General features: G+C 48.6%; 2 protein-coding genes and 1 long non-coding RNA gene across 3 annotated transcripts; all 3 read right to left on the minus strand.

Annotated features, from left to right (window-relative positions):
- Positions 1–1,892: 1,892 nt before the first annotated feature.
- ZC3H10 (zinc finger CCCH-type containing 10) lies at positions 1,893–4,756 on the minus strand. The gene has a single exon (XM_020915668.2). It carries the CDS (start codon positions 4,754–4,756, stop codon positions 3,449–3,451), a length of 1,308 nt encoding a protein of 435 aa, XP_020771327.2. The 3' UTR covers positions 1,893–3,448.
- A 2,854-nt stretch (positions 4,757–7,610) lies between these two features.
- Positions 7,611–9,024, minus strand: LOC110131491 (uncharacterized). The gene is made up of 3 exons (XR_002312195.2): positions 8,895–9,024; positions 8,194–8,216; positions 7,611–7,940 (listed from the first exon to the last, which is right to left on the minus strand). It is a non-coding gene; the product is annotated as an uncharacterized lncRNA (long non-coding RNA).
- A 2,289-nt stretch (positions 9,025–11,313) lies between these two features.
- PA2G4 (proliferation-associated 2G4) lies at positions 11,314–19,362 on the minus strand. Its single transcript, XM_020884188.2, has 13 exons — positions 19,101–19,362; positions 17,004–17,132; positions 16,668–16,773; positions 16,266–16,335; positions 15,786–15,878; positions 14,277–14,340; positions 13,955–14,033; positions 13,697–13,775; positions 13,479–13,612; positions 13,086–13,180; positions 12,854–12,981; positions 12,645–12,698; positions 11,314–12,426 (listed from the first exon to the last, which is right to left on the minus strand). Exons 1-13 carry the CDS (start codon positions 19,186–19,188, stop codon positions 12,361–12,363), a joined length of 1,185 nt encoding a protein of 394 aa, XP_020739847.1. The 5' UTR covers positions 19,189–19,362; the 3' UTR covers positions 11,314–12,360.
- Between the last annotated feature and the right edge of the window lie 264 nt (positions 19,363–19,626).

Here is a 19,626-nt window from a genome sequence, read left to right on the forward strand (position 1 = left end):
CTGCTGCCCAGGTGCCACCTGGTGGTGATATGCAGTAAGCGGTAACAGGAAAAAGGATGGCCATTTGCTAGAGGAAGTGTCTAAGGGAGGAGAGCACTGAGACTTCCTGGTTTTGCATTCTGCCTTTATGTGTAAATTACAATTGCTTCCCAGGGTTGGAAGTGGTAATCTGGTCCCAGACTACTCTTCAAGATGGCAGTGGCAACAAAATTTGAGGAAACTTCCTCTGTATTATTCCTTCCAAGTTACTGGAAGGTAGTGGTCCCGTTGTTGGATGGCTCTATTATTAGCACTTATCTTATGCCAAGCTGGAGCCAGACTGCCTGAAGAGATTCGTGGATCCATTCTTTACTAGTTGTGGAACCTTGAGTTGATTACCTTCTTTAAGTCTTTCTCCTCTGGGAAACAAGTACAATAATAATGCCCATTGTGTCAATGAAATACAGCATGTCAAGTGACAAGCACAGTGCCTTGGTTTATATTAAGTACTCACATGTTAGCTATTTTCTAGAACTCTCTGCTTGTGCAGCAAGACAGGAACTTTATTAGGTAGCCCTTCAAATACCTGAAGACATCTATGGGGTCTATCCACAGTCTTATCAATTTTTTTTCCCAGATACCCCACTGGTTTGCCAATGGCCCTCTGTAAAAACTATTTAGAAGAACACACAATACTTTAGAACTGACTCCTGTCAGACAGACATGGTACTACTACGTTTATAATGCTCAACTATGGTTTTTTTTATCCTATGGAGCTTCTAGAAAGGTGCCTACACAACAGGCCTGTAATATTAACTGACATATTATGAAGAATAATATTTTTTCTGCAGCCAGTTGGAAGTCCCATGTTGTTCTCATGTGAATTATTGCTAATATAGAGCTCTACATTTGTTTCTCAGGCAGGTTCAAGTAATTTTTAGGGGCAGAGTCAATCGAAATTGACACTTCAGATTAGTCAATCCAAGTTACCGACATTTCCAGTATTACTTATAATTTCTTTGTGTTATGTTAGTGAGTAGGCTTTTCATATTTTTATACAATGAAAAAAATATAGCCCTTGGGTATATCTCTAACATGAATGTGCCCATCAACATTTACTAGGCACAAATGTTCAGTTTCGATTCCATCAAATTCTATTAACTGACCCATAATTATTCTCTTATCTGCAATGACTTAGGTGAGAAAGAGGAAAGCAGTTTCTGACATCTGGGAAATGGCCTGACACAGCTGGCCTTTGGAAGTATTAGGGGGCTGACCTGGGTTCACAGGTAGGTACTGTTGGACACAATCTCACAAAACACCAACATCAAACAAGGGCACTCAGTGATTGTGATGAAGTGAGGCAAAAAAAAAAAAAAACAAAAAAACAAGATCACAATTTTGTTTAAGCGCTAAACAAGGTCAGTGTGCAAACCTTAAACTGCAAACATCCCCCTCTCCCAGCTAATGAGTACTGCTTCATTACTTATTGCAGTTTCAGCTTCACTTTAGTCTGTCCTTTTTCTAGATAAGATACCCGATCATAGAGTTTTCCCTGCTTCCCTGACAGCCCCCAGTTTAGAGTGGAGCTCTATTTCCTCGAACCGTCTCCAAACTCAATGGAAGTCCAAGTCATATAGGTCCTTTCTAACATCCTCTTGCAAGACACACACGGTTCCACCTGGTATCCTCTCTCCATCATCACCAAGAGCGTTAAATCCACCCAATTTACTCAACTGTAGGTATATTCTTGGTGGTCTTTAGCTGGAGCACATTAGAAAATACATACAACATCTACAGTTTCCCAGATCTACCTCTTTAGAGATACTTGGCAAAAAAAAAAAATAATAAAGTTAGCTCGTCAGAGTTTGGCTAGGAATTCATGTTGGTATCTATGATCACATTTGTCTAAATGCTCATAAACCATCTCTTTAATAATCCAGAATTATATCAGAAAATCAACATTAAGCTTATCAATGTGTGGCTTCTAGAACCCACAAACAGTATTTCAGTATTTGCCCATTTCAGTCTTTAGCGCCCCCTCCCCTTTTTAAAATGAATGACTGGCCGTGACTCAGCCCGTCTCCAATCCCAGGATATACTGAACGACCCACCAAACAAGAGCAAGAGGTAGCACGAGATGTGCTGGGATCACTTTCTTTATCCCCAAGTCCACTGTCCCCCTAGACTGTTCCCCTGAGTTCTTTCCCCTACCCCAGCCATGAGCTGAGGAGGAACTGAGGTTTGGCTACTGGGACCCTTGGCCTTACTGGCTCTTCACTGGGTTTAAAACCTCTGTGGTCTTATGTGGAAGCAGAGGGAAGTAAGGGACGAACCCTGTGGCTTATGTCCCCAGAAGAACTCTCCTTTCCCCAGCACCTCTTAAGCCTTGAAGGCTTACGGCGCTGGGAACTGAGAAAAGGATGCGGTAGGAGGGACGCTGCTGTCAACGACTCGGAGAGGAACTGCCACCTGCCCTGCCCTGTTGACACATATCCCATTCCCATTTCCCAGCACATCCACCCTCCTTAGTACCTGCCCCCCTAAATGACCCTGGGAGCCCTGGTTACTAAGGCAACCTGGGAATAGTACATGCAGATAGGAACCAGAATGGATGGGACTGTTTTTAAACTAGATGAGGTGGCTCCAATGGTTTTACCCCATAAAGTACCTTCCCTGAAGCCCCATCTGATCTTGCTCTGGGCCCCTACCCTTCTTCACTGGCCTTCATCCATCCTCACCCAAGCTCTGTGAGAGTGGGGTCTTTATTCCATTTTGGCATAGCATCTATTTACTGCTCCCATCTTCCACACAGGATATCTAGGCAAGTTTTCACTGCCTCCTTTGTCAAAAATAACTTTTTTTTATTTCTTTGGAACGTGGTTGGCCCTGCCCTCTGGATGTCCAGGTCAAGCCAAGGTAATGAATGCTCCCCTAGTCTCTGGGCTGGAGTACTATGGTCCCCATCTTCCCACGGGCCCAGAAACAGTTCCTGTATTATCCAACTCAACTAGGCCCCAAACTGTCTGAAGGCTCCTATCAGGCCTTCTCTCCTGGCCACCCACTTCCTATTCTTTCCTGGCTTCCCCTCTGGGCAGGGTATTTTTTTCTTCCAAAGCCAGTGCTGGAACCTGTGCTGTGCAGAAAAGAGGACAAGACCAAGGATGTCCCCTAAATTCCCATCAGAGGACACACAGCCCCTCAGTCAGTCCTTCATCTGTTGCCCTCCGTCTGTACTCCTATGCAAGCCCTCTGAGGCTTGAAGAAGACGGACAAGAGGACCCTCATAAAAGGTAGGTGGGAGAAAACACACCAACCCAACCCTTTCTCAGAAGCAAACTCCTCGCAGTCTCTCATCCTAGTTCATGAGTGAGCCCCTAGGACAGGGCCTTGGAGGGCTAGGCGAGTGGGTGAAGGCCCCTCGACCCCAGCCCGGGAGACTACACCGGGGGAGTGTCCGTCAGCCCCATCAGTGTGGCATGGCTGTGATGCGCATGCTCTGGGAAGCGATGGGGTAAGTCACCATGGGGGTGGTGGTGTGGCTCATTGTGATTCCTGCCAAGGGCTGGGCCATCGATACGGCCACGGGGGCCACAGGAGCCACAGATACAGCCACAGGAGCCATGGAGACAGGTGGGGGTGCCATTCCCTGGGCAATTGTCTGAGCCAGAGCAGCCGACAGTGGCGTGATCTCTGGGTTCAGGTGTGGGGGCGGGGGTGGTGGAGCAGCAGGAGGCGCAGCATTAGCTGGAGGAGCAGCCGGAGCCCCAGCAGGGGCCACCAGTTCTTGCTGGGACACGGGGCGAGGCTGCAGGGCCTGGCTGCTGAGAGTAGTGTGAGTCTGGGCAATGCCGTGGTTAAAAGTGGCGACAGTGCCCACGGTGGGGGCCAGAGTCTGTTCAGTTGCTGGTGCAGTGGAGCTCAGGGTCATGACCTTGGCCTGGTTGCGGAACTGAGCATTTTGCTCCAGCAGTACCTCGTTGGTCGCCAGCAGGTTGCTGACCTGCTTCTTGAGCTCCTCCACCCGCTTCCTGAGCATGGCATTCTCCTCCTCTAGCAGTCTGCACTCCGCCCCTCGGGGTGGAGCCAGGCTGTAGTCATAGGACTCAAAATGGGGACCGTCTGGGGGGCAGCAGCCGCCTCGCCGGCGCTTGGGGCCTGGTTCATGGTCCTCAAAGCCCCTGTCAGGGAGGTCGTAAATATCATAGAGGTCATGACGCCGTCCTGGGGGAACGGGGCCTGTTGAACCCCCACCACCAGTGCCGCCTCCACCCCGAGCATCAAACTCAAAATCCCGCTGCAGGTGACGGAACTTGCACTTGGCTCCTCTCTGGCAGTCACCCTTGAGAAAGTCACGGCAGATGGGGACCTCCTCCTTCCCATTTGGGAGGTCCGCTGGTGACAGGCCTAGGCCGGCTGCCACTTTCTGCCTCAGCCTGGGGGGCAGCTCTCCTGTCTTTTTATAGCCATCCTCGTCCTCCTTGGAGCCATGGATGAATCGGCAGTTAGGGCGGCTACACTCCTTGTTCTGGAAGTCATGGCAGAAGATGAACTCGTTTTTGCTTACCCCCAAGTTGGACACCTCACTCATGTCTGGGTGGCGATAGCGGCAGCGCTTCCCTCGCTTGCACACGTTCCTCAGGAAGTCTCTACAGATGGCATCTGAGCTGGCCCCGCCACCACCTGCCCCTGTCCCACTGGCCTCCTCGCCGCCACCGCCTCCAGGGCCTCCACTGCTGCTGCCAGCGCCGTTGGCATAGCTGTCCCGGTCAGGCATCCTGGTCCCTCCCAACTCAGGGCTTTCTTCCTTTTCTTGCCACTCTTGGTGACCGCTAGGAAAGAGAAGAACTGTGTCAAACTGGAGTCCTCCAGAGAGGCCAAACTCTTCCTATCAGGCAGGCAGTCCAGCAAGAGGCAGGCCAGAGGGACAATGGTACTGGAGGTGGAGCAGCTAACGGCTGAGCACCCTGCCTGGACTGGCTGGCTGATCAGAAGTCCTGCCCAGGCCCTGGTGCTCCTGTTCTGTGGCAGAATGGTTCACACTTGCCTGGCTGATGGAGCAGGAAGAGTTGGGGTGAAGCCACCTCATAGAATGATGGCATGCCAAAGAGGCAGAGGGAGAGATTAGTGTTGGATTTTATTTCCCCTCCTGTACTGACCTTATTAAATTTGTGGAAGCAAAATTAAAACTGCTGTCAGTGTCTGATCAGGCTATGAGGAGACTAGGAACTGTGGCTAAGATAAGCTGGTGAGCTACTAAGGGCAATAGATAATGGGATACTGGTGACATTGCTTCCCTGACCCCCTCTTCCATGGGATGTCAGGAGAGGACTTTGTGAAGAAACAGATATGCTGACCCCAGGAAGTCCTGAGTAAAGATACTGGTATCACCACCTTGAGGGCAATATCTAAACTTGTCATTTTTTGGAGTTCTCTCCCAGATTACCCCTATTCTCAACTCTAGGATGGTCAGCCCCCTCCCCTCCATTTCAGGGGAAGAGTTCGACAGCTAGAATCTCCACTTATAGACCCCCCAAAGGACAAAACCATTTGTGGCAAGATCAAGGCAATAGAAAGGTGTTAATTTCACAGGAACAAGTAACCTGTCTTTCTTCACTCTATACCCCTCCTACCCTCCATGAGAAGATCTCACTGACATCAAACCACACCATTCCTCACCCCAAGAAGATCCTCTTTATTTATAGACTCTATAAAAGCTTTTTAAGTCTCTTCTTGCCCAAGCGATCTCAGGAATGTCAGTCCACTGCCCTGGTTCCAGCCCTCTCCTTTCCCCACCCCCAACAAGACTAGGAGTCTTGCTACCACGTGTCTGACCTCCTAAGCCTTTCCTAAGCAGTGTTCAGGCTCCCCCTACTGTTCAAATAGGAAAACTTCATATTGTTTCCCCTTGAGTATAAGGGAATCTTTACAACTTCTTTGGCCTTCATGGCCCCCAACCACCCAGTCTGTTGCCTTGACTTTGCTTTCAAGGCAAAGTGATCCCGAAAATATACCGACTGGATCACAGGCCAGAGCTGCCAGAGAATCTGTAGAAGAGAGGTCCGCTTCCTCCAAAGGGAGTAGTCCCAGAACAGTAAAAGCGATCAAGGAAAAGAGGGAAAAGAAAAGATAAAAACTTTTACTAAAAGGGGACTGACCTGCTGAATAACAAATGGCATCCATCCAAGCCTGACCCATGTTACAAATCCCACCAGAAGCAGATAATCATATCTGATACTCTTCCCCACCCAGCGTTCCCAGGATTGCGTGATACCTGAGGTAGCTCAGGTGAAGTCCGGGGCTCCTGTGGGTCTCCACCTCCACATCGCTGCTGGGTTCTGAGCAGGAGAAAAACAGAGACTCGGGTGTAAGAAGGGGTAAGAATGGAGAGCTACAGGGTGGCTGCAGCTCTAAGAGTGAAGTCTGACAAAGTGGAAAGAGCTCTATGCGTTCCAAGATTTCCTTCGGATTCAAATTGAACTTCCCCTGTCAGGGGGAGAAGCTGCCAGTAAGAGTAGTATGGGGCAGAACTAATTTGGAGAGCCTAGGAGAAAGAGGTGGAAAACCAGCTCTGAGTGAACAAAGGGTAAGGGACGCTTCTCGAGACGGAGGATGTAGGGATCAAAGCCCAGAGTCGGGCTGGGGTTAGGAACTCCGAAAAGGGAGCCGCGCAAGGGCTGCGACTGACAGTGCAACGGGATGGCGGGTTAGACTTGGGGGCGGTGATTATGACGCTTCTCAACACCCCAGAGTTCGGGGGGAAAAAAGTCCTAGGAGTTTCCCGGAGCAAGTGTTTCGCCTGGCAGGTTCTGTGCAGTGCCGCCGGAGCCCCGCCGGCGACCATACGAACAGGACACTAAGGGAGCACGAAGTGAAGCGGGAATGGGAACTCCAGGTGACATCAAGCAGAGGGGATGGGCAAGGGTGTGACGTCACGGAGCTGGCGTTCGCTCGCGAAGCGGGGTCAGTCAGAAAAGGGGTTCGGCCCTACGACGTGAGGAACAGCCAACTCGGTCCTGGGGGGCCTTGTGTAGCCCGGCCGAGCCCAGCCGCTGGGCCGGGCCCGACTCCTCCCCTCCGGGCGCGGCCTCCACCTAAGTCTCCCGCCTCCCTCACCTGCCGCCGCCGCCGTAGTTGCTGCTGCCGCCTGCCGGTCCTCTAGCTTCGACAAAGAGCCGCCTACCCTATCGCCCTTCCGCTTCCTGCGGAAGAAATGACGCTCTAGCTATCAGACCCGGAACCACACTCTGTGGTGTGCAAAGTACTTGCGCGTCTAGCAGCAGGAAGCTCCCAGCAAGCTTTGCGTGTCACCATGGCAACGCGACTCAATGGCAAAATGCCTCAAAGTGGAACTCTGTAACGTGGACCTAGATAAGAGCGGACCTGATGGCTCCTATGCCCGCGAAATCAACTTGAAAACCGTCCCTGTTGTTCACGCCCTTTCCAGGAAGTAAAGGCCACCCAATACTCTAGCAGCTCCTGAGACCGGAACCCACACCTCCCCGCACCCCCCGACTTGTAGATATAAAGCTTGACTTTTTCTACAGCAGGGAGTAGACAGACTACTGATAGAGAATCCCCAGCCAGTGTAACCATAAAAAACCACATAACACACAAATTTTTTCTTCAGCTAAGACAGCAAAAGAGATGATTTATTGTACACGTTACATTCAGCCACAACTGAGAAGAGAACTAGTCCATAGTTATCACAGGTCCAGGGCAAAGGACCAAAAGGGACGGCTTTGATACGAGCAAGGTAGGTCTCTCAAAGGTGGTCAAGGCGATCAGAATGGCAATAGATGTTCCAGATCCATTGAGAAGTTCTAGATAGTAGGCATGCAGTCCACAATTTGTACCAGCGTCCCTGGCCTCTGGCTTCCCTTGTTTCTGCTTCTGTGGCTTCCATGGGTGTACAAGTTTACTTGGACCTCTGCCTCATCTTTCTTCTTTTGCGCTTCAGCCTGAAAACCAGACATAAGAATACACCTCGGGCCCACAAACCCGAGTTCAGTCTTTCCCTCCAGTCTTAAATGTGCACCCAATACAAGGGACAGGTAAAATCAACATTACGATTCTGTCGTCTTCTGCCCAATTCATGGCATTGGCCAGACTGCTCATAAGTTGTTGGATTTCTAAACCAAATGTTCGTCCCAAGTTTTGTCCACTTTGCTCCACTCCCCCCCACCCCACAGTACTAACTACGTCCCAGCATACCTGCGCATTCGCTTCTTTCTCCACTGGCAACCGATTATAACCAAGGACAGAGAATAAAACAAGGTATCATTAGTTTCAGTAACAAGTTTAGATCGAGATATGAAGAACACTAGGGGAGGCTTCCCCGGTGGCTTAGACGGTAAAGAATCTGCCTGCAATGCAGGAGACTCAGGTTCAATCCCTGGGTAAGGGAGATTACCTGGAGAAGGGAATGGCAACCCACTCCAATATTCTTGCCTGGAAAAGTCCATGGGCAGAGAAGCCTGGCGGGCTACAGTACACGGGATCGCAAGAGTCGGACACGACTGAGCGACTAACACTTTCGCAACTTTCATGAAGAGCACTACTTAGAAGCGGGTAGATTCTTGACCAAGTAGAGGGCTTAGTCGCAGCAAACCACATCAACAATCTGTACTGCCACCTGAATCCCAGACGGAAAACCCCGAATCCTGCCCGCATGAGCTCTCTCCCACTTCCAGCATCTCTCGCCACAGAACTTTACTACTACCTATTCTGCTTCTCCCCAGACCTTACGCACCGCCTATTCTGCTTCGCTCCAAACTATCCTTCCTCTCCCACTAGCTCGTGATCACAACCTGAGGACCCGGCGACCCCGGAACGATGGCAGATTTCCCTTGCCAAGGTCTCCCCTACGAACAGCCAATTCTTACAGCGTTAGCTGCCTGGCAGGGACAGCTTACCTTCGCTCTCATGGCGCAGAGGTTTCTACGGGGAAAGAAAAAAAGTCTGCGGTTAGTCTGCTGTAATGATGCTAAGTGCAGAGATCAGATGTTTATGGATTGTAGTCGGAACACGAACACAAGCATCAAACACTCACCTCAAAAGATGGCGCTAAGGCCGAGAGATCGCTCGGGGCCCGCCTACGGATATTTAATGGCATACTCAGTGTCGTCACCTCCGCTTTATCGCCCTGCCCTAGGGGGCGGGGCTTATCAAGGGGCGTGACAATAGCTTTTGGCAGTTCACTGGTGTGTGAAGAGTGATTAAGCTAGAAAAATTCTGTTGGAAATCAATATTTTTATGTACAAGATTCCTCTCACCTGTTTTATTATGAGGATATCGTATTATTTAGATATGAGCACATATTTCCAATAAGAGACCTAGAGGTGCAAACGAGCAAAGGGTAGCTACTTCCGCCTTCCCTCTCGTTGCTTCATGGGAGTTGCAGTTTCCTGGATATATCCTCCATTTTGCTGTGGATCCAGGCGGACTGTACGGAAAGTCCTGATTTGTTTTACTGGTCTGCTGCTGCTGCTGCTGAGTCGCTTCAGTCGTGTCCGACTCCGTGCGACCCCATAGACGGCAGCCCACCAGGCTCCCGTCCCTGGGATTCTCCAGGCAAGAACACTGGAGTGGGCTGCCATTTCCTTCTCCAGTGCGTGAAAGTGAAGGCGCTCAGCCGTGTCCGACTCTTAGCGACCCCATGGACTGTAGCTTCCAGGCTCCTCCGTCCTTGGGATTTCCCAGGCAAGAGGACTGGAGTAGGGTGCCATTGCCTTCTCCGTTTACTGATTTATTATTTATTAAACTAATATCTGCAGGTTTGATTTTGGAACTTCCAACGGTTCTAAGATTGCAGAACATTGAAAAGATATAAAGCGGGGAATCGAGAAAGCTGTTATACTACAAAAAGAGACCTTTGTTATTGTTGAAGATAAACTTTTTTCCTAGTCAACTGTGGTCTTTCCCTACAATGCCTGAGGCAGAATGTCATAACATTCCTGGCCACAATGCATCTTGTTGAGAAAATACTTCAGTGATTCTCCCTCTGCATAGTGAATGTGGTTAAGTCGCTTCCGTCGTGTCAAATTAACAACAGATCTAGTTAATGGACAGAAGGAAAGCCCGATCAAGCTACATGTATATTTAAGCACGAATAGTATTTGGTGATGACAACTTCCCAGTATCAAGATATCGTCAGGTCAGAAGCACCCAAAAAAAGACACCATAAGATTTGGCTACAGAAAACGTGTATTATGAAGCATGAAAGAAAACCCTTCATCATACAGACTTCACCTTATTCACTATAAGATGGAGTGAGGCTTGTTAGGATTCCTTTTTTAGTGTTTTCTTTAAAACATTTCACCTTTTTAGTTCTGGAAAATCAGGTTTCTAAATTTCGGACCCTTGTTTCAAGTGCTTAAGTGGTTCTAGTATTGTCACCAATGGACTGTAATGTGTTTGAAAACAAAAATAAAACCCCCTGCAAGATATCAAACCCACTGGGACTTCACCTGTTGATTGCTATAAACTCTTATGAAGAGATTTGTGTTCAGTTTAATATCTTCAGGTCAGCAGTAACTCATATAAAAAATGCTCTAATACATGCATTACCCATCAAATTTCAGGCTGGCCTGAAAAAATGCATTAACCCTAAAGGCATTCTTCCTGGCTTCTTAAACCAAGATAATCATTTTGCAGTTTTTTTAATTTTTGTGCAATAAACATTGTTCTGAATAGTGTCAGCAGTAAGGGGTGTTTTTACTTCAGAAAACTAGACCAAACTCCCATAGAAAATGTACTCATAATTCATAGAACCCAGGATTTTTGTCTTCCCCCAACCCAAGGTATTCAGTGTTTTAGAAAAGTAGAATATGGCTAAAGAAAATTGGTTCCAGGGATTTCTCTGGCAGTCCAGCGGTTTAGATTCCGTGCTTCCACTGCAGGGGGTACAGGTTTGATCCTTGGTTGGAGAACCAAGATCCTGCATGACATGCTGCTGCTGCTGCTAAGTCGCTTCAGTCGTGTCCGACTCTGTGCGACCCCATAGACGGCAGCCCACCAGGCTCCCCCGTCCCTGGGATTCTCCAAGCAAGAACACTGGAGTGGGTTGTCATTTCCTTCTCCAATGCATGAAGGTGAAAAGTGAAAGTGAAGTTGCTCAGTCGTGTCTGACTGTTAACAACCCCATGGACTGCAGCCCACCAGGCTCCTCCTTCCATGGGATTTTCCAGGCAAGAGTCCTGGAGTGGGCTGCCATTGCCTTCTCCATGCATGACATGAGGCAAGGTCAAAAAACCCCCAAAAAACTGGTTCCAAATGATCACTTCAGCTTACTCTCCCACTGCCATCAAATAAGAGCAGCATACAGACACGTGATTATGAGCAAATCCAAATTTATTTTAATGCCATGTCATTTTCAATGTGTTTAAAAACCTCATAAGTTAGTGGGAGCCCTAGTTCCCTGGGACGGCATGCCAGAGGTACTGAAAAGTCACCTTTCTCTCCAAACCCCTAGCAATTAACCCAAGTCCACAGCTTCAGAAAGCCAGGAGTTCTGGTTCTTCAGTCTGCTCCTCTGGTTATACATCTTTCTTTCAAGGAAGGGAGATCAAAATATTTCAAACAGGGAACAAAACCACAGTGGAGCTTCCAGCTCAGGTTTCTAAGATGGAGCAAGGGAGGAACCCCACTGACTTCAAAGAAATGGACAAGGTTGAGATGGATTACTTCTTTACAGCCTTGTGGAGGGAGGAAAAACTGTCCTGTAGAACAAAACTGACTACAAAGATTTACAAATGAGGATCCAATTGACAGATGAGAATCCATTGGTAAATGCAGGCTCCAGCTCCTAAAAATGGGAGGGGCCTGGCCAGACAGCCTGGATCATAAAAGGAATCTGCCACAGGTGGAAGAAAAATAGTCTGAAGAATAGCTCCTCTCTATTTTGAGGCCTGATAAAAGACTTGGGGAAAGTGGGAACAGAGAGAGGAACAAGCCCCAACAGATGGGAAAATGCTGACACTGGAGTGGTATAAAAAATTTCATCTGAGTTTTGAGTGGTGGCAGCTGTGAGCCTCCTCCCGTTCTGTTGTAGGGCCATAAACCTGGACCAAGCAGAGAATAGTAGAAAAAGGCTAAAAAGAGGGGCTTGAAGACGATGGATTTTGACTCCTGATTTTATTATTCAATTTCTCTTTTCTATTTAAAGTAGTCTTCGGTGGCTGGGAAGCCTGGCCTCCCAGGACCAGAGTCAGTTGGAGCTGGCTGTTGTTGGACAGGGGCTGGGATGGGGGGCTGGGAGGGGGACAGGGAGACCCCGCTCTGCTCGCGGTCCTGCGTGGAGAAGTCGAACTGCACTTCAGAGCCTGGGGTGTGGTGGGAGGGGATGAGGCAGGAGTGGCAAGCTGGGGGAGGGGACCCACCTCAGTCCCCAGCTTCATTCTCTTCTAAAGTTTCCCCACTGGTAGCATTCTCTGCGGTCTTAGAGGCCTACATTCATGGAAAGGAGAGGGAGAAGATGTGTCAGTTTCCAACAACTTAGGGTACTGTCTGGGGGACCAAGGACAAGAATATTCCTAATTCTCTAGGTCAGGGCTGAGATGGGGAGAACTAAGGACATACTGACACCTATATCCCCACCATGACCCAGGAAGGTGAATAAAGACGGATCAGGTTCACCCCACAAGGGAGGGATGATCATAACAAACCTTCTTTTTTTTCTTTTTCTGGGTTTTCCGACTTGCAGAACTCTGGAGGAGGGCCTGCAAAACAGAAAAAGGAAAACAAATTTTGAGGAACATGGAGCAAATGCCAAGTGCTACTCTTGGCCCTGTAGCTCTTCTCAGGACTTCCTGTCACTCAGTCCTCACTCCCAAAAAAACTGCCAGGTCCCCACTCCTTTCCATCACACACTAACCTTGAGCTCTGCATCCTGGACCTCCATCTCAGACTTGTAAAGGTCAGGCTCAAAAGGACCACTGGTTATCCGCATGGGGCCATTGGGCATAAGCAGAACTGTAAATTTAAACTGGGCAACAAATTCACCTATGAGAGAAACAAAGTGTTTTGATAGAATGTCCCCTTGCCTTCAAGGAGGAGGGGACCATAATCGGGGGGCTTCAAACTACAACTCTCTTCTCAGAACTCACCCTCCTTCTCATAGAGAACATTAAATGGTTGCAGCAGCTCATGTTTGGCGCACTCCACCACACCCATGCGGGCCTTCTTCTCATCTTCAAATGCTCTGGGGAGGGAAAGACAAATTCAGGTAGCCTTAACTCCCTGTCATATCTTACCACTTTGTTCCTGTTTTTAAATAATGCCTAGTCTCAGGCAGAAGTCATGCGTAGGATTGCTTTTTTTTTTACACTACTTCCTAGGAGAGGGAGAAGGAGAGAAGGCATGCATGCTGGCTGGAGCTACAAGTCTAGGTAGAAGAGGAGGGAAGGAGGGCAAGCGGGGTGGGGGAAGGAAAGAGATCTGGCTGTATGGTCTATGGGTCAGACTGCTCCAAGTCCTGTCCGCGCTAAGTGCAGCAGTACCTTAAAGTGAAGGGCATGGCATCAAAACGCCTTTCAACCTCACTGAAGAAGGCACGGGAAGTTTTCATTTTCAGGCCATACTGCTTAGAGGGGTCTCTCTTGTAAATGGTGGTTCTCTGTCCTGCATCCTTGGCCTATAAAAGATCACATGTGATCTGGTGCTCTTGGAAGCCACCCACAGCCTCCCCTCTCTGCCGGCTCTGGTAAACGTTCATCACCTTGCCCTCTCCTGAGCTGACGAGAACATCCACAGCATACACTTCATGTACCTCAAATTCAGCTTTTTCATGGTCCTTCCTAAAAGGAAAGGAAAGGGAACAATAAGGAGCAATAAGTGGTTCCTGGAGCTTAGAAAAGAAGGTGGATAAGATTAGTCCAGGTTAGAGGAGACGGTGGTCAGATTAGCCTGGAGTATGGAAGGAGAAGTTCATAACTAGTCTTATATGACAGAAGGTCATGGGATACAGGGCACCTACTTCTGCTGGTCTGTGGGATTCTGGATAATGGTTTTCTCTCCATCGATGACGTGCTGCTTCAATTGGTGTGACAGCATACCTGTAAGAGAGGACAAAGCCTGTGGTACCACTCATTTAGAATCCAGATGTTTCCAACCCACATACCCAAGAACAACCACGGAGCAGGCAATGAGAGCAAAGTGCCCAGCTATGGAAACTCGGGGCACTGAGGTTTGGGGCTTGGATTATGCCAGAGCCAGAATGGATGCTCAATGGAACAAAAGTCTTAATTCTGCTAAACCACTCATACTGAGACCCTCAACCCCACTATCTGAAGTCTCACCTTCTATTGGTGTGCAATTAAATGAGTGGGCAACTTTGTTCCAGGCTTCTGTCACTTGTGTGTTCTAGAAGTACAAGATCAAATAAAATGTAAAATACCAGGAACTAGGATGTTGTCTATTATGAGCAGCAGCAGCACAAAAGAACTGAGTTCCAACATCCTCCAGCAAACGCAGTGATTCTCAGTAATTCTTCATTTCATAGCCCTAGCATCCTACAACCTAGAAATCAAATCTGCATACCATTTTACAAAGCGCTTTCACAAAGATGGTCTACTTATTCAACAATTCTGTAAGGCGACTAGTGCCAACAATTCTGTATGGTAATCTATATGCTAATCTGCAGGAGGAAAATGAGGCTCAGAAGGGTTACATATTTTGCTCAAGGTTAAACCAGTTAACCAAAAGAACCTGGTATAAACCCAGGTTTTCAGATCACAGTGTTCAGTCCATGATACCTGGCATTCTAACCTGTTGAAAGGGTACAGAAAGTTTTATTTTCCCCTCTTTACCTCTTTCAATCATGATCTGATCCTCACCTAAATTATAGTCAAGAAAAAAAGGAAAGTGAATTCCCAATCATAGGTATTATTAAATTGTATGTCAGGTACTGTGATAATCACTTTATATGGATCATCTCAATCTTCACAACCCTGTGAGAATGAGGCACAATTTAATTTTTCCCACTTTACAGATGAGGAAATTTTGAAGTTATTTCATTTTAAATCAATAGTGGGTGTTAATGGGATAAGAATCCAGAAAGTCTCATGTCATAGCTAGACAACAACCACTACATTAATAGTATCTTCCAACAATAGTAAGTCTATAAATAATAAAAATAATCAATGCGTAAAATAATAATAGCTAACAAAAGGGTTAACTATGTGCCAGGTACTGTTCAAAGTGCTTTATTTGATAGATACCACTGCAAGAAAAATACAACAGAGGCTGAAGTAAAAATGATGCAATTAAGTGATAATGGGGACAAACGGATGAAGAGGGTGAAGAGAGCACAGAAAAAGAGGATGCTTCACGTATTGAACAGGTTCTGAAATCTAAGTGTTAGACAAAGTCTCCACTGATAGTCTAACATGTTATTGTATGAATACATGAGAAATTTATGATCCCTGGGCTTCCTAATATTGTCTTGCAAGGGTCTTTGGCCTTTCTTTGCCACCAATTTACTGGTACTATTATTATTTTTGTGTTATAAGCTTTTAAAACTTAGTTTTACTATCTGTGTTTTATTGTGAGCTATCCATCTCAAATTATTTCCGGGAACAATACACATCCAAAAGATGAAAAAGGAAGGATCTCTATAGGCTCCATGAGAAAAGGATCACACATCCCCTTACAGAGAGCATCATACCACCTAAGGTAGGCACTAAGATTTAACAGGTCTTCAGTTTAAACTCTTAATTCCTGCCTCTTCTCTTTCGGTACAGAATAGCAGTAGATCCTGAATGCATCTTTGGCTCTATGAAGCTTTGGAGTTGGACTAAACAGCTCACCTGATTTCCAGGTTTGACCAGGCGGAGGGCAGCTTCAGCACAAAGGTGAGCTGCCTTAATGACATCTGCTTTCCGCCCTGTTACTTGGGTCCCCTGTAGAGGAGGAAGTGTAGTCAGCGCCTTCCCAGAAAGCTGATCAGCTAATATCTGTGTGTCCATTATATATCCAGTGGTCAGCAGAGCAAACCCCTTTTCTTCTTTGATTTCTCTGCTGCTGCTGCTAAGTTGCGTCAGTCGTGTCTGACTCTGTGCGACCCCATAGATGGCCAGGCTCCCCCGTCCCTGGGATTCTCCAGGCAAGAACACTGGAGTGGGCTGCCATTTCCTTCTCCTTTGAGAGTCTAGAGACTCTCAAAACTTAATGTGGTGGTAGTAGGTGAGGATAAGAGGCAGTAGTGGGGGGCAGGGAGGGGGGAACAGCAGCAGTGGGCCCTCCCCAGCCCCCCACTGGCTGAACAGAGTTCAAAGCAGTCCACAGACCTGAGCTACACCAACCACAAAAGTGTGAGCCACGTTAGCGATGAAGCCGTCCACGTGGACCCCAAGGTCGCTGAAAGGCAGAGCAGAGCCCAGTGTTAACGACTGGCACGGCTGTGCGCGCTGAGGAAGGACGCGCGCTCTAAGACGGGTCAGGCTTACATTTTTTATTTATTTATTTATTTATTTTTAATTTTTATTAGTTGGAGGCTAATTACTTTACATCATTTCAGTAGTTTTTGTTATACATTGATATGAATTAGCCATGGATTTACATGCATTCCCCATCCCAGTCCCCCCTCCCACCTCCCTCTCCCTCTGGGTCTTCCCAGTGCACCAGGCCCGAGCACCCGTCCCATGTACCCAACCTGAGCTGGTTATCCGTTTCACCCTAGACAGGCTTACATTTTGACCAAGTCGCCCTCCTTGAGCACGTAGTCCTGGTCGCTCTTTAGCGGGGAGAAGTGACAGACACAGTTGTTCACCGAGATGCTGGTGGGAAAGGCGACGCCTGCGAAGAGACACAGCCTGACCGCCCACTCATGCTCAGAGCCCTCCGGCCCCTCCGAAAAGTGGATGCGTTTTCTCCAGGGTCTTGTTTAAGTCTGATCAGTCCCCTTGCCATTCCACATTTCCAAATATCTCAATCAGTGCTGGGGTAAAGGGTGCATTATTACAATAAAACAAACAACACTCAATAAAGGTCAAACGTAGTTAATTAGTAGGGGATTGGTTTTTTACCTTTCTTCATTTCTTTCTCTTTTTTGAAAATCTTCCCTGTTTCTTCCATTATCATGGCATCACCTTTCTCACACAGGCTCAGTACCGACACACCTGAACAGGATGCTTCCACCAAAGACCGAAGTACCCCTGGGAACAGAATCCCATATATCAGTCCTGAATGTGTTGTCTAAGTTAACGTCCAAGAAACACCTAGAAGTTAGACTTAAGAGTTTCTGAGTCCAACTTAGAAGTACCACTGCTCTAAGGATAAAAAGAGGAATATGTTTTGCCTCTTAGAATGTACCTACCTGTCATCTCTATAAATCTCTACCTTTCTTTCCTGAACTTAAAAAAGCCAACACTCCCTTTCCTCCTTTATATAGTGTGACAGCTAGGTATGCACCACCTGTCTCCTAGGCAAGGGAGGCTTTCCAAAGATGATACCTGTGGTATGGTAGGGCAGATTTATGAACTTCAAGGGTATTCTCACCAAGATATCCAACATATGCAAAGCAGACTGGAGGAAATTTATAGGCATCAGGGACAACAAAAAGGTAGACATACAACTGCTGACTCTAAGCTGATGTATTGTTAAATGCTACCTTCTTCCCTTCCCAGACACCCCAATTAGGGGGTGTTAGTAATCTCAATTTATGTAGACTTATTTCTTCAAATAACAAGTCAAGAAGACTTAACCTAAGTCCCTGGGCTTCAGCAAACTCTGCTTATAGCAGAGCTCAAAGTAGTATGTGACCCAAAAGAGTTTCAAGCTGGTACTGCGAATCACAGGTGCCTCAGAAGTCATAAACTGCAAGAAGGAAAATTTTTTTTCTGATTTAAACCACCATATATCCATTGTGTTACAAAGCATTTATTCAGCATTTGTTCACCGATACCCTCTCCATGGTCCATCCTGGACTTCAGATTTAATTTTTGTGATCCAAGTTTTGGTGATTTTTTTTTTAAAGTCTGAAAAAACTCAGATTTTCAGTCACAGGATCAAAAGCATCCTAAATGCCTATCTTTACTGTCAAAACCATTTAAAAGCCCAACGACAAGCATTTTGTGTCCCCCTAACTGGGTTTTAAATTGGAAAGAGAGAAAATAGCAAGCGAGACATCTGCAGAGAGTGGCAGGCAGCTGCTGAGAAAGTCAAGAGCACAATCTTATTAAGGATGACTTCTGAGATTCTAACTTCAGACCCCCTTTAACAGCACTATTCACAGGTTTGACTGGCGGGGTGAGGAGGACCTCAAAACGCTCCTAAAGTTGTGAAACACCTAAGACCAAATTAGACGACTAACTAAAGCCAACTCCGCAGACTGGAGGTACAATGAACAACTTCAAGAACAGTCAAACAAGAGTTATGGGGTGCTCTCTAACGGTCCCTGATCTGACCCTAGAGTAGAAGGCGGCCCCCATCAGGGAAGGAGTTGAAGTAAAGAACGAAAGACTACAGCAAAGCACGTGGTAGGCAAGCTGGTGTCAGGCACGTAGCGGAGGAAGGTAGCCGGCCAGCCGCAGGGGACCTGGCAACACGTGCCGGCCAGGCTCCTGACGGCGGGGAGCCGCGACAAAACAGAAGCGCTTCCTTTCCGAAGTGGTCTCGCTGCCACCAATATCAGAGGCAGAAATGTGAACTGAAGCGTGAGCGGCAGAAGGTACACCTCGCCTTCTTACCAACGCCCTAGGGTCGGAGCTGGGCAGGGGCCCAGCTCTGCTCTTCTCCCAGCCGCCCTGCCGACCGTCCGCCAGCATCTCCAGAGACTCCAGCCCAGGCCCAGCCTCTCGGGTCCCAGGCGCGACACGGAGTCTCCCCACCACACCACGTCCAGCAGACCTGAGCTGGGCCCTCACTAGCCCACACTGCGTGAGCGCACCGCCCCAGCCCTCAGGAGCCGCCCGTCGCCGCCTCCCTCGACCCCCGAGGCCGCCCTCCCAGCCCCGACACCCGGACCCCCGAGGCCGCCCTCCCGGCCCCGACGCCCGGACCCCCGAGGCCGCCCTCCCGGCCCCGACGCCCGGACCCCCGAGGCCGCCCTCCCGGCCCCGACGCCCGGACCCCCGAGGCCGCCCTCCCGGCCCCGACGCCCGGACCCCCGAGGCCGCACTCACGGTTAGCGATGTCGCCCCCCATCTTATACTTGGTCACGACCAGGTCCTCGGCGATAGTTTGCTCCTGTTGCTCGTCCTCGCCCGACATCTTCCCGCCGCCACCACCACCACTGCAGCCTCGTTTCTCTTGAGCCGCCGCCTCTGTCGCCCTTCTTAGCCACAAGCTGTGGTCAGAACCCCTTCGATCCGCGAGGAGACCGCGAGCAAAAGCGCGAGCAAGCTAGGGAACGGGAGGGCGGGCGAGAGAGAGAAACTGCGAACGCGCGGGCTGAGGCGCAGGGCACGCTGGGACAACGAGTCCCTCCTACTGCCAGCCCCTAGCCGCCCTCGCGGACTACCGAACTACAATCCCCAGCATGCTTTTCGCGCCCCTAAGCCAGGCCCTGGGGCCTTGCCCTCCGAGGGCCTCGCACGCTGGAATCGCCGAGCACGCTGGGAAGGGTCAGGCTCCGGCGGGAAGGCGGAGCCGTTGGAAAGCACGAGGGGAAGCGTGGTTTCTCCAGGAAAAACCATATCCACCAGGAAC

Source organism: Odocoileus virginianus, chromosome 24 (genome assembly GCF_023699985.2).
Source record: "Odocoileus virginianus isolate 20LAN1187 ecotype Illinois chromosome 24, Ovbor_1.2, whole genome shotgun sequence".
Taxonomy (NCBI): domain Eukaryota; kingdom Metazoa; phylum Chordata; class Mammalia; order Artiodactyla; family Cervidae; genus Odocoileus; species Odocoileus virginianus.